Source organism: Sclerotinia sclerotiorum, genomic scaffold, assembly GCF_000146945.2.
Source record: "Sclerotinia sclerotiorum 1980 UF-70 scaffold_4 genomic scaffold, whole genome shotgun sequence".
Classification (NCBI taxonomy): domain Eukaryota; kingdom Fungi; phylum Ascomycota; class Leotiomycetes; order Helotiales; family Sclerotiniaceae; genus Sclerotinia; species Sclerotinia sclerotiorum.
In genome coordinates, this window is record NW_001820832.1 from 1,044,931 (window position 1) to 1,059,285 (window position 14,355).

At 42.0% G+C, this 14,355-nt stretch overlaps 6 protein-coding genes across 6 annotated transcripts; 2 read left to right on the forward strand and 4 right to left on the reverse strand.

Annotated features, from left to right (window-relative positions):
- Positions 1-1,134: 1,134 nt before the first annotated feature.
- SS1G_03487 (hypothetical protein) lies at positions 1,135-2,778 on the reverse strand (the record flags this gene model as incomplete). Its single annotated transcript, XM_001595348.1, has 1 exon — positions 1,135-2,778. The coding sequence occupies one exon, from the start codon at positions 2,776-2,778 to the stop codon at positions 1,135-1,137; it is 1,644 nt and encodes a 547-aa protein (XP_001595398.1).
- Positions 2,779-3,030: 252 nt separating this feature from the next.
- SS1G_03488 (predicted protein) lies at positions 3,031-4,614 on the reverse strand (the record flags this gene model as incomplete). Its single annotated transcript, XM_001595349.1, has 4 exons — positions 3,031-3,096; positions 3,348-3,785; positions 3,884-4,254; positions 4,545-4,614. The coding sequence occupies 4 exons, from the start codon at positions 4,612-4,614 to the stop codon at positions 3,031-3,033; spliced, it is 945 nt and encodes a 314-aa protein (XP_001595399.1).
- A 1,109-nt stretch (positions 4,615-5,723) lies between these two features.
- On the forward strand, positions 5,724-6,289 carry SS1G_03489 (hypothetical protein; the record flags this gene model as incomplete). The annotated part of the gene is made up of 2 exons (XM_001595350.1): positions 5,724-5,795; positions 5,864-6,289. 2 exons carry the CDS (start codon positions 5,724-5,726, stop codon positions 6,287-6,289), a joined length of 498 nt encoding a protein of 165 aa, XP_001595400.1.
- A 764-nt stretch (positions 6,290-7,053) lies between these two features.
- SS1G_03490 (hypothetical protein) lies at positions 7,054-8,477 on the reverse strand (the record flags this gene model as incomplete). Its single annotated transcript, XM_001595351.1, has 4 exons — positions 7,054-7,673; positions 7,725-8,058; positions 8,114-8,353; positions 8,448-8,477. The coding sequence occupies 4 exons, from the start codon at positions 8,475-8,477 to the stop codon at positions 7,054-7,056; spliced, it is 1,224 nt and encodes a 407-aa protein (XP_001595401.1).
- A 747-nt stretch (positions 8,478-9,224) lies between these two features.
- Positions 9,225-10,261, reverse strand: SS1G_03491 (hypothetical protein; the record flags this gene model as incomplete). Its single annotated transcript, XM_001595352.1, has 3 exons — positions 9,225-9,858; positions 9,910-10,127; positions 10,187-10,261. 3 exons carry the CDS (start codon positions 10,259-10,261, stop codon positions 9,225-9,227), a joined length of 927 nt encoding a protein of 308 aa, XP_001595402.1.
- A 928-nt stretch (positions 10,262-11,189) lies between these two features.
- Positions 11,190-14,043, forward strand: SS1G_03492 (hypothetical protein; the record flags this gene model as incomplete). The annotated part of the gene is made up of 3 exons (XM_001595353.1): positions 11,190-11,220; positions 11,372-11,941; positions 11,978-14,043. 3 exons carry the CDS (start codon positions 11,190-11,192, stop codon positions 14,041-14,043), a joined length of 2,667 nt encoding a protein of 888 aa, XP_001595403.1.
- Positions 14,044-14,355: the final 312 nt, after the last annotated feature.

A 14,355-nucleotide genomic window follows, 5' to 3' on the forward strand; every position in this document is an offset into this window, starting at 1 on the left:
AATAGTTATAATGTTACAACGTAACAAATCACGCATATGCATATGCGTATGAAATTTATTTATTATTGATTGTATTTATTCTTTCCCCTGATTGTAAGATAGATTGTGATTTATTAATTGGGAATTATAAATGCTGAATACTGAGGAGGTAGTAAAATATTGTGACGCCTCACACCTTCGGGTCACGGGGCATGCCACGTGACCCGGAGGTGTGAGGCGTCACAATTCTTGAGTGTGACAAATATACTCTCTAGAATCTTTATTTTATATTTTTAATATCTCTATTATTTATTCATTATTTATTTATAATCACTATTTTAATTACTATTATAGAGTTAATTCTCATTCCTATAGTATTATAATAATACTAGATAACTCAACCTCCCACTTGTTACGTCCAAAACGATTAGTATGTCACATGACCATAAAACATGTGATGGAACGGTGAGGAACGAACGTTCCTAGGAACAACCAGGAACGACGATTCCTAGTTAACCACAGGCACGAAGGACTATATAATCAAGATGGATTTCTTTTGTATAGAGCTTCGTGCTCAAGATCAATCATTTAGTATACTCGACTATTAGTTACGAATTGCATTGTTGTCATTACTTTAAGCCCCTGCTTGACGCCTAGTTATAAACCACCTCGAGAGCCTAGACCACTTCGACGTGATCTAGACGGCAAACCTCGTAACAGTTTTTTAGATTATAGATATTTTCAAGTCTTTACTTTGTTTTAATTTTTGTTGTTTGTAGATGAATAAGATATACATATTTTATAGTAGTATATTGTCACGATTCACCATTAGGATTGATGGTGTTACGATGGTAGCAAACTGATTAATTAGGAGAGCTTAGGCCTTGTGCAAACACGATCAGATTTCATCGAATTAGTATGTGATCTTGGTCACCTGAAGATCGTATGCGCACGCACCATCAGAAATCACGTGATAAGGTGCCCTAGGAGCTTCGTGCTCAACTTAGTTATCAATTAGTTTACCTACATTCTACTTGATCTAGTAACGTGGTTTATCATCGAGTGGCCCATATCATCGAGTGGCCCACTTTCACCTCAATTTACACTTTCAAACCCATATTATTCAACAACAATTGAATCAATTGATTGAAACTATTAAGAATCTAATAATCTAGGATCTATTACATTATTTTGACAGGTTCTTGCATTATGTCCTGTCTTTCCGCATTTACTACAACATCGATTAGAAGATGCTTCCCCATTAGAATTCCCCCCTTTTTGACGCTCATCGCGTTGAATCTGAATATCAACCTCTTGCTGAGATAATATATCAAGAGCCTCTTGTCCAGTGAGCACTCCTCCTTGACGTAATTGGGTTTTTTTCGCGCGTCGACGCTTGCTTAATGCTTCATTTGCTGTCCGAAGTGTACGAATCTCTGTATTTAAAAGTGTGTTTTCATGAGCTAATCTCTCTGTACCCTTAGCTAGAGCTAGTACAGTCTCGAATATAGGTGTAGGAGAGCTTGCTTGATGACGAGTTATTCGAGATTTAACTAATGTTGATTGAGAAAGAGCTTCAGTTGGGTTGCGAGGGGTTTGAGAGATCCATTGATCTAGGTCGAAAGAGGGAGGGGTAGGTGTGCGAATTCGAATATCTAATTTCGAGAGTACAGCTTCAGGATTAAATGGGATTAAACCTGTTCCTCGGAATCCTGATTTCATATTCTGAGAAGTGATTGATTCCTCGTATGCAGCTTTAAAAGCTATAAAGAATTCAACCTTCGAAATATGATTGATATGTGCCTTGATAAATCCATCAATTTGACCACCATATGAACGTTTTAGATTGCTAAAACAGCCAACATCAAGTGGTTGAGTTAAATGACTTGAATGCGGTGGTAAACGTAAACATATAATATCGTTCTCTTTGCAGTATGCTTGAAAAGCTACTGATTCGTGGCTTTCATGCCCATCCAGTACCAACATTCGATATTTGCCCTTTCTTCGATTCTTAGTATGCTTGTCGAAGTGTTTCAACCATTCTAAACCCGTCTCATTATTCGTCCACCCATTAGATGTAGGTTTAATAGCCCATTCCGCAGGAAGATTCGTTTCGGTGTACCAATTGGAGAGATGAACTTGTCCTTGAACTACTAGAAATGGGGGAATAGTTTCACCCTCTCCATTTCCGCATATTATTGCTGTAGCCCATTCTCGATTGCCTGGCTGTACTGTCTTGCTTCTGCCATTTCGTTCAGCACTAGTTACTACCATTGCTGCACATATAATCCCCATCATAAAGCCTGTTTCGTCGAAATTGTAGAAATCTCCGTCCAAAATGCCGTATTTCGCTCGCATATTCGCAATTAGTCGAAACCACTCTTCAAGAAGCTTAGGATCCTCACAGAGAGCTCTTTGAAAGTCATAAACACGACTAAAACGCGTCTTTAATTCGATTCGACGCTTTACGAATCGATGCGCCCAGAGCTTCCCAACGCGTTTCGCACCCCTCGATTCGAGAATATCATTCGCCATATCTTCCACATTCTTTAGTTTAGGTGGAAATCCTCTTAAATCCATATCGAGTATATATTGAACAATCACCTCTTCTTCTAATTCTGTAATCTTATGACGATTCGCTCGAGTTTCTGTACGAAGAGGTAAACCTTCCATTTTATGTCGAAGAGTCGTACGAGGAATATTATAGAGCATAGCAGCCTTTCGAATGCTTAATTTTTTATCTTTATGAATAACTTCGATAGCAAGGAGTATACGAGCTTCTTGATTATTCGAATTCATTATAGGTTGTTGATAAAACGCGTGTTGAAAGAGACAGGTGTAAATTGAGGTGAAAGTGGGCCACTCGATGATATGGGCCACTCGATGATAAACCACGTTAACGAATTCACTTTCAAGTGAATACCAGTGATAAAGCCTTAACCCATAACTACCAACCGGCGAACCTTAGGCAGCCGCTGCCTTTAGTACAGTATCGTTACATATATTTATATTGTTACTTTTAAGGTTATATCTATATTGTTGATTTCAATGTTATATCTTCATATTATCATTACTATATTGGGATCTCGTATCTAATACTTTGTATGTTATATAAATCTATTAATTAGTTTTTAAATCAAGTATTATATTGAGAACCATTTAATTTCCATCCTTTTAGCAGTACATACATCCACGACATGAATAAACTCAAGCTCAAGCTCGAGCCAAATCACCAGCGCCAGCACTAGCATAAGTTCACAAGCCAAATTTCCACCATTATTTCTGCTCTTGACCCCTAAATCGCATCGACAGTCCCACTCATATAATCTTACATCAAAACACAATCCAGCTCTTAAATCTCAATTTACCAAAATTTCTTCGAAAATTTGCTTATGTAAGCCATTATTTGACCGCCAATCGATGCTTCGAAGAATTCCAATTAACAGCTTGGTAATGAAACCAATCATCGTAACTTCATCACTTCCAACGCAAAGATTTTGCAATTCAGTCAAGCCTTCATTGAAGAAAGAGCATAAGGAATACGTAAGGATAGTCTCAATCAGAAACTCTCTTCCAGCGATGGTTCCATACTGCTCCACTGAAATTTCGACACAAGTCTTGATGCTTTCGATGATCTTATTCGCAAGAAACATCAAATACTTAGTTTCTTTGCTATGGTACTTTGCTCCTTTGGAATCGGTGTATCTGGCAATATAATAAGACAATGCTTTCCAGCTCAACTCTAAGAGCTCCCGGCATTTAGCAGGAGTGGGGTTGAGTTGAAGAAATCGACGGTCCTCAGAAATCTGGTATACTGCAGAATGATGTGTAAGTGACAGAACGATTTTGATACATAAGTGAAAGAGCCTGAGACTTGTTACTTACAATACGAGACAATCATTACATGATTTTGACTATACTCCAAAGACAACACATCAGTTCCCATCCAATTGTTATCGTCAGGGATTGTATCCACTTCGCTGATTTTCCTCTTCTCGCTGGGGTTATCCAAAGTCTGGACGACTCGAGAATCCGATGGGCCAGGGTAAAGACCGTTCGGAACTTCATTTTCATTTGAGCTATCTGTCGCAATTCTTTGAGCGTCTACTTGATAAAACGATAGTCTTTCCTTTAGTATCCCGATCTGAGTTTCCATTTCATTTTTAACAATGCATTGTCTTTTATATTGTCGTTCCCAGAATACTCCAAAATCAACTACACCATTGATTCTTGATTCCCCAGCTTTGATTGAGTGCGGAAACTCATTCAGGTAATCTGAATACTTGTTAGAACAATATATCGACAACAGATTGTAAGCTCTACCTTGGATAGATATTTCATCCGGTTTCTTCTTCAGGACTGATAGTATCAAAGCAATTTGATCTGTAGAAAAGGTTTCGGTGAGCTGATCCATCAAGAGAGCAGCATCAAGTTTGTAAAATTGAGCATTGGGATCTATGACAGAATCCGAGCTCGCTGCCTTTTGTATTAGATTTCCTTCCGTTTGGGCCTCAATTTGTAGTTCCCGTTAACTTTGGACTCCTTCGCGACTTTTGGTTTCGCACCTTTTGGTTTCGCACCTTTTGGTTTCGCACCTTTTGGTTTCGCAACTTTTGTCCCCTTCGCACGAGGCATGCTAAAATATTGAAAAGTGACGATCAGAAAGATAAGAATTGGGATTTGTTTGAAGAATGATTGAAAGTAAAGAGTTCCTAAAAGTGATAACCGAGTGAAAATGGCTCGCAGCGTAAATGATAGAAGTACAGACCTAAAGCAGTTATAACAAGATATTTAGAAGGAGAAGGATATGGATAGGAATAGTAGGAATAACAAGAGAAGATAGAGTAAGATGAAAAGAAAATAATTTCTGTGAAATGTTTGAAAAGTGCGAGGTTAATTGTATCGTATGCCCTGAACAAATAGGGAAAGAGCGTTGTACTCTCAAATAGGAAAGGACTATCCCGTGACATTCTGCTCCAGAACCCAAGGTCTTGTGCTGCCCATATCGAACGAGCTCACTGTGACAGATGCGTAAAAGAAAATAGTGATTCTCTCTTTACTATGATTAAGTCTTTCGAGGTTGAGTTTCTGACATTGTAGAAGTTCCGCCTGTCAGATACAAAAATATGCTCATTGAGACTGTTTAATTTGTGGATATACTCCTACAGATATGAGAATGTTTGTTTAGCCTACTGTCTATCATACCAAGATACTTCCTATGGTAGTTTTTATGAATGAGCCCAAAGATCTCGTAAGAATCGAATATGAGATAGAAACTTATCCATAAACCGACAACTATCCTTGAAATAAGGAATTCCAGCACGTGAGTTTAAGTCATCATGAATATAACTTCATATACATGGTCATCTCAACATCTCATACATGCCATCCATGCCATCCATGCCATCCATGAGTAGATGCAATATATCACATTGATCATATCAATTCTATTTTCAAAATCTTAATCATCGAACGAGGTCCATGAGATATTTATTCACAATGAAGCGCATCGGCAAACCCCCGGTCCCAATACCCGCAGAGCCTCACCTCGCTTCACCCCGCATTTACGCTAATGAACTTCTGATTGATTAGAACCTAAGATTCGCTCATCAATTTCAAGCTTCGATTTCTATTACACGAATCCTTACTGCTTGCGCCAATCCATCAAAGTTCACATCCACACACGATTTTTCACCAACCACATATAGTACACCAAGAAAGATCAATCGCAAAGCAGAGATAAAATGGTGTATTTAAATACCGCCCAAGAATGGCTCACTCAATCTTCTCTCCTCTTAAAAGCGCATCCTAGTACCGTACGTGTCCCTCTCCCCTTCCCTCCATCCCTCTTTCCTCCCAAAATAACTAACACCATACCCAACAGACCCGCATAACAACCAAATACACGATCCTCCACGCCTCTCCCTCCCCCCACGCCCCCTCCACAACACACTCCACACCCAGCAAACCCCGTCTCCCCAAGCCATCCTCCTCACAACCCGCACCTCCGCGAGCAACCCTCACAATAACAACCTTTCACCCGCACTCAGGCGTAAATCTTAAATATACAACTAATAAAGCGGCGGAAGTAAGCCGTTTAATACAAATTATGGGACGACTTGGGAAATTGATGGCGGGGTTACCAGAAGAGAAGGAGGGATTGGGGGAAATTAGTATGGGCGAGGCACCAGTTGCGATTGAGGAGGAGAAGGGAGAGGAAAAGGAGAAGGAGGCTGGAAAGCAGGCGCAAGCGCAGACACAGACGGCGCAGACAGCGGGAAAGGGAAAGAAGAAGAAGGGGAAGAAATAAATGAATGGGTTGAGAAATTTGATTGGGAGGATCTGGTGGATGAATTCTGGTGTTGCTGGAATTATTTCAAAGGAGTGATTGCACACTGCCACGTCTCGGAAGATTCACAATCTATCTATCGCATCACATCACATCAGTTTTTACATGGCGAATCCTCGCTCTTTGCCCGAAGCAGGGTTAGAGGGAAAATACTTATGGATTCGGCTGTTCCAGCATGGCTTTCTATATATACCACTTTAGTATGCTGTAAAAATTTGCATGGTGAGGCTGGCGGAGGAGTTTTGGACATAGAGGAGATAGATACTTGGCTGGCTGATATGCTCATGTGTAATAAAGTAAATATATCATTCATCCAAGATATCCAAAATTTATCACGGACAGTCAAAAGAGTCAAGTCACAACATTTATCCACAACAAATAGACATATCAAATCTTATGTATATTGGAGACTTTATTCGTTACGCTAACTAGCAAATTTCATCGTTATCCTATCCTATCCATCCATTCAATCCTACCATGGTATACCTCAACCATGATTTCCCTTTCAGCCATCTATGTCCAAAAGACATGTGTACATCATATTCATTCCGCCCAGCCAATTTTTCTAACACCTCAACTCCTTCATGTTAAAATATTATTGTACAGATCACATACCCTCATCAAACATCTATGTGTGTAAGCCCCGTGAAAGAAGTGAAGAGCTGTACAGAGTAAACGCCAGTACCATCTTGAAATAAAAACAAAAAGAAAAGGAAAGATAACATCTAGAAGTCTTCGTCGAAGTTGAAGTCCCCTCCATTCTCTGCCTTGGCTTCGGTTTGAGCTTCGGTATCCTCATGTTTCTTTTGAGTACCGGCCATGACACCAGCCTTTTGATAATCTCCAACTCTCTTTTCGAAGAAGTTGGTCTTACCAGCCAAGGAGATATTCTCCATGAAGTCGAATGGGTTGGCAGATTTGTAGACTTTGTCGTTACCCAAAGTAACGAGAAGACGATCAGCGACGAACTCGATGTATTGCTTCATGAGAGTAGAGTTCATTCCCAAAAGCGCGCAAGGAAGAGCCTCGGTTAAGAATTCCTGTTCGATTTCAACGGCTTCGGTGATGACATCTTGGACGGCTTGTTTGGATGGGCGGTGCTTGAGATGAGAGAAAAGGAGGCATGCGAAATCGGTGTGGAGACCTTCATCACGGGAGATGAGCTCGTTGGAGAAGGTGAGTCCAGCCATGAGACCACGCTTCTTGAGCCAGAAGATGGATGCGAAAGATCCGGAGAAGAAGATACCTTCAACAGCGGCGAATGCAACGAGACGTTGAGCAAAGGTAGAGTTCTTGTCTTGAATCCATTTGACAGCCCAGTCTGCCTTCTTCTTAATGCAAGGGACTTCCAAAATTGTTAGATGATGTTCTGTATAGTGGTAGGATTATGACTTACTTGTGTCAATAGCGTTGAAAAGGTATGTCTTTTGTGCCTGCTCCTTGATATATGTGTCGATGAGAAGAGAGTATGTTTCGGAGTGGATATTTTCCATCATGATTTGGAAACCGTAGAAGCATCGTGCCTCTGGAATTTGAACTTCACCACTAAATCTCTCGACCAAGTTCTCGTTGACAATTCCATCGGATGCTGCGAAAAATGCGAGGACGTGGGAGATGAAGTAACGCTCGTCGTCATTGAGTCTGTTGTTCCAATCGTGAAGATCCTTCGACAAGTCAATCTCTTCTGCGGTCCAGAAAGAGGCCTCTGCCTTCTTGTACATCTGCCAGATCTATTCGCAAATATGTTAGCACTCTACGCGTCAACGCGTGAAATACGCGACCTACCTCATGGTACTTAATGGGGAAGAGAACGAATCGATTTGGGTTCTCTTGGAGAAGAGGCTCATCTGCTTCCTCTGGCTTGATTCCAGGTGCAACGGTAACAGCCTTTTCTTCCTTGACGATTGGTTTCTTGACTTCTTCGACAATCGGCGCGTCAACCTCGAATGCATTGTTTTCCTTTCCGGCAAGGTTGAGCTTTTTGACCGGCGATTCCATCTTCATATTTTGAATACCAGAAGCAGCCTATGAAAGATTCAAGTCAGTATGATGATATTGACGCGAAATTAAATTGAATGAGGGGTAGTAATGAAAGGAGGGGTGGCGCGTTCCAACCTACAGTCTTTGATGGGGTCATTTGAGAAGTCATTGTCATTGAATATGATGAGTATAAAGAAGGTTGATTGATTATTGGTATTCGGTATATGCAAGAAAGAAAAAAGTCGGGAAGTTGATCGTGTTTGTATGTTGTGTTGAGTTGAATGGAAAGTCTGTATGAGCAAGAGAAACCGCGTCTTTAAGAGCTTTTGGTGCTCGTCACGTGCAGAAAATTATTAACACGCTAATTTTCGCGTTCGCGTTGAAAAAAGGCTGGGAAATTTGAGATGGAAACACACTTTGACCAACGAACCACTTATTCCAACTCAATGAACCACTCAGCTCATGGAATCAGAGTTCCAATTGATGCCAAGCAAAGTTATCAGATCTTAATCCCAGAAGATCAATAGGAAACCACAGTAACGCGTGAAGTATTGACAAAAGTCTTGATAATAGGTGGAGTAAAATCAGTCATGATGATTCAGATGAGTGCATTTGGACGTGAGTAGGCTCCTATGGAACACGGTGCGGAGATTTAACACGTTTTTATTTTATTGAAGAGATTTTTCATTTTCATTATCTTACATTTATGGTATCTTATATCCTAAAACCCTCGCCTCGTATACGCAATGCATCTTCCTCGTTACTTACGAAAAGCAAGCGTCATCAATTACTGAAGCAAACAAAGAAAATCGTGCCAGCATTAAACATCAAACATTCCTAAAACCGCTCTTTGGCATTAAAATATGGAAAATCCTTAGAACTTTCTTCAACTTCGAAATGACAACGAAATTTGTTATCAACGTCTACCACTCTTCTGAACCTTCTTAGGGCGAACAGGTAGTGGAGGCTCTTGTGCGTGTGATCTATCGCCGCGACCTTGCTCGACATCAGCTTGTCTTGTCCGCTGTGATCTGTCGCTATGACGTTGTTGCTCAGGATCAGGCTGTCTCGTTCTTTGTGATCTATCACTACGACGACCTTGCTCAGGATCAGGTTGTCTGGTTCGCTCTGCTTTACCTCCATAACCGAACCAGCTATTACGATTACGTCCGCCTGGCTCCCGAGGACTAACAGGCTCTTCATTTGCTCCGGACGTGTACCGTGGAGGTTCTTCATCAGAGAGTTGCTCATCATACAGATCGAATTCATGGGGATCGGTAACATCAACGGCAGGTAAACCTTCACCTTTTGCCTTCAGTATCTTCGCGCCCTTATCGCGCAAATGTCTTTCGAGCTCGAGGGCATTTCTGGTATTAGCGCGGAATACTGCATCGACAAGGTCTCCTGCGAATGGTATAAGACCAACAGCAAAATCGAGCATGATATTGAACATCATCTTGGATTTGACACCGTTCGGGAGTCCGCCATCAACTTTATTGCATGTCCGAAGAACCATCATCGCCATGAATAAATCGATAAAGTCACCAATGCTGTATTATTTTAGTGAGGCAATGTGATGGGGGACGGGGAAGAGAACTTACGCAGGAACGAGACCGATCACACTACTCCATCCGAATCTAATTCCACAAAAATTGAAGAGACTCATATCTAGTCTATAAGCTCTGCGCTTGACTTTGGTGAGAATCTTTGCATCTTTTTCTGATATGCCAGCAGGTATCGCCTTTCTTCTCCTCTGGGTTTTCTTTTTCGAGGGAACACCGTCTAAGCGGGAGGCAGGCACAGTTTCGAAGTACAAGTCCTGCAAAATTGTCAGTGGACGATCTCTTGACGAGACAATTATTTGATTCAATATCATACCTCTGATCCGAATTTATTTGCAACAGATTCTCCCAACAACTTTTTGCTGATATACTTTGCTGCGAGCGAAGTCATGATCGTGAGGCTTCTTTGGGTAGGTGTAGTTTTGTATATTTGGAAATAATAGGTGTTTGAAAAGGATATTTTCCTCTTTAAGAAGTTATTGGAAACAGAGAGCCGTTACACCAACGTATTTCTGATAGTAACTTTTTTTTGGAGGTTTCGTTTGTTCTTCGTTTCGTTGGTGGTGATTGATCGATGAGTGGTTTCAGAAAGCGCTTGATATCACTATTTTTGGATTGTCCCAGCTTGACACATAAATATGAATGTCTTTGGATTTCAATGAACAATGAATGGAATTGAAAATAGAAAACCTATTTATGAGAAATACTAACCTTTAATCACTTACCCATAAAATCTTCCCCAGGAGCTTGAAACAAAGCTTGATTTTCACTTATCTTTTATGATGGGCAAGATTTTTTGTCCAAGATTCGACTGCGCCCCTGTATTGCTGTATCAAAAAAACGTCATCCGACACCTGGAACTTGCAGATCCGAGGGGAATCTAGAGGGTCCGACCGAGAATTGAAGAGAGAACGTTGTTCTTTCATGTTAGACAGTCATGTGATAATGTGGCTGAGGATATGTGGCGTTAAGTTTGAATCGACCGTGGCTTTCCGCTACCACCGCCGTACTCCGTAGTTCCAAAGGCAAGCTAGCTATTGACACTGCCTCATTTATCAACATCCAACTCACTTACACTCATACCTCCACAGTTCACGACCTTCAGTCAATCAATCATCCACACAATTTGTGATCACCCTGTTTACCTGTATAACATACGCAAGCTCTCCTACTAGATAGGCCACTTCTTTATTTTGCCACGAGGTCTTTATATCCCGAGGTCATTTTGATTTTAGGTTATTTTGGCCTAAGCGTTCCTGCGCGTCCCCCGCCCCGAAAAGAAACTCGAGTCGTGGATATGCTTGCGACGCGAATACAACATGTCAGAGAGAAAAATGCAGCTAGAAGACTGTAAGTATTTTGATGATGCCGTTATCGAGCGGACCCTTCTACCATGCTGCATCTTTTTTCCTTCGAGAACTCCATCGCACTGTTCAAGTGCAGCCTCACCATAATCAATATACATTCAAGTAGTTTAGCTAACCACATTGCAAATATTCAGGGCTGGACGACCTTTGCGTCCGATTCATAATAAATATTCCTGCGGCTGATCTATCACACGTTCCACGAATATGTTTTCAAGTTGAGGAAGCGCAATGGTACTACGAAGATTTTATTCGGCCCCTCGACCCAAGCCTACCATCGATGACCCTTCGTAACTTTTGTCTAAAGATATTTCTACATTGCCCTTTACTCTCAAACTTTTCAGAAAGTATACATATGCGAGCTTTTGAGGAGTTTCTTTTATACAAGACCCGAGTTCCAGTCAGAGGTGTGATATTGTTGAATGCGGACATGGATTCGGTTGTTCTTGTTAAAGGTTGGAAGAAGGGTGCAAATTGGAGTTTTCCGCGGGGGAAGATAAACAAAGATGAAGACGACCTTACATGCGCTATCCGAGAGGCATACGAGGAGACTGGTTATGACCTTGAAGGCTCAGGGCTTGTGGCTAAGGATCGAAGTCTTGTCAAGGGCATCGATGTTACTGGGCATGGTCAGCAGATCAGATTATATGTCTTCAGAAATGTTCCTATGGATACCCGCTTCGAAGCACAAACTCGGAAAGAGATCAGTAGGATAGAATGGTGGCGGTTATCTGATCTTCCAGCCTATAGGAAGAAAGGCCAGCAACAACATCAACCCGAGGCTGCTGCCAATGCCAACAAATTTTATATGGTAGCTCCTTTCCTACCTCCATTAAAGAAGTGGATTCTGGACCAGAAGAGAAAGGATGTGAAGATAGCAACAGATAATCAGCATTTTGAAGCTACAGGTAATATCAGCCACGATGAGGGTATCACTGAGGATGATCAAGCAATTGAGCCAAGCATAAACTATAATGCATCCGCCTCACACGATGCAGAACGAACTAGGCGAAATGCTGCTGACCTTGCTCTTTCTGTAATAATGCAAGTGCAGCCGCCGAATCAGGGATTGCAGCCCAGTGCCATCAATCCGACTCAATCACAAGCTTCGCACAGCTCGGGGCAGCAACTGCTTGCTCTTTTACATAGCAAACCTCCAGTGGACCAACCACATTCAACACAACCACCTCCCCAAACACCGCTAGATCATACCATCACACAACCACCTTTTCCCGAAACGCCTCATCATCAAGTACCTAACTCTTCACATATCTCGAATCAACCACCACCTACTTTTCCACTACAACAGCACCAAGGCCAACACCCAATGCAGACTTATCCTTACCAGCAGCCTGATTTCCAAGTCCGTCACGATCAAAGGTCTATTCCCAATATGCAATATCGTCATCAAGTACCGTTGCAAATGCCACACCAAATGCCACGACATATACCGCAACATATACCGCAACAAATACCGCAACAGATTCCACAACAGCGAGAACGTCATCCATATCAACCTCCTCTAATTCACCCCCAACCACTACCTCCCAACGCCCAGAAAGTATTGTTTACGGGAGGCCCAGTACATTCCACAATGGTTCCACAGCATGTTCAGCAACAACCTTCGCATTCCAATTTTACGACCTCCGGCTCAATGCATCCCCCTCAATTTCCTAATGTACATGCCACCATGGTTCCACCTCAACCAAAGGAACCACCTGCTGCACTCACTGGCCATTCATTGTTACTTCTTAACACTTTCAAGACTCGCGATCAAACAAATGGAAATGTCACTTCCAGTGGCATGTCTTCCCAAGTACCAGCTCAATCAGATGTAAGCCCTGCGATACGTGAAGCTCAAGAGCTTCCGGGAGAAAGTTCTCGGCCTATATCTGTTACCGCTCCTGCTAAGTCAAAGTACATACCAGCTCTCAATGCAGGTATTCCAAGTACCGGCAGTAACAATCAAACGGCTCGCCCACCTATCAGTGAGCATCAACGATCCATGTTACTGGGTATGTTCAAAAGCCCTGCAGCTCAAACTGCAACTTTAGCTGCAGCACCAGTCGCTGTGGCCTTGCCAACATCCAGATCACCTTCTGCGGTAGAGTTGAGCGCAGTAGATCTTGCTTCCCCACCTCCTATCCCACAGCAAGAGGGCACCAATGCAAATGCCGACGTCGGCAAAGCTAGCTACGGGAATCCAGAAATTAATCCAGAATCAAATCTTCCATTCCGGGCTACATCAATTCTCGCTCGCCCAGCGAATGGGCAGAAAGACACCAAGTCACATGGTAGTTTGTCGAAGAAGCCAATCACAGGACCAGAGATGCACAATAGTAGCAAGCCTACCTTTAAGACTTCGCCAGAGAAACTATTTCAGCCCCAGATTCTCAAAAGACCACAAGCGAATACAATTAAGGCTTCTCCGCTTCTTGCGCCTTCCACTATTGCTGCTTATTCCCCAAACCTTGCCCCCGCTAATGTTGCCGGTCCCTCGACGTCTCCGCTATCCTTTACTTCTCAGGCTCTTCAGTCAACCGAACAAAAGCATGCTCTTTTGTCACTGTTTGGAAAGTCACCCATAGCGGCGTCCAGTCCAGTGGCTAGAACACCATCGCATGATGGGCCTTCTTCTAATACTTTGATAGATGCAACGAGCAGTGTTGCATCCAGATCTAGAGTTGAAAGTTTGGCATCAGGAAATGGTGAGGGTTCGTCACGACGTGGGAGTCAGACGCCAATATCCTCAGCCGACAAGGGATTCTTATTGAACTACTTGGATGCTGTTGCTAGTAGGGGTTATTGAAGGAGGATATTGAAGGATGGGCCATTTTCTTTTGTTTTGCATGATTTTGGCATTTCAGTGGGAGTTTGGATTTGGTAACGTTCGGAGCATTCGTTCAGTGATATCCCAATACCCAGATTTGCCAAAGCTATGTAGTTGCTTGCCTTGTTAGTTTAAAAATGAAAAAATTCTCAAATTTTGGAGCTATAGATGTGAATTAATTGGACGAGCTCATCTCATCATCTAGCTTTGAAGTAGTAGTTACATTAAATGGATAGCGTACTAATATCGAAATCTTTCTGACAAAGTTGCCTGTCTTCTTACCATGAACTA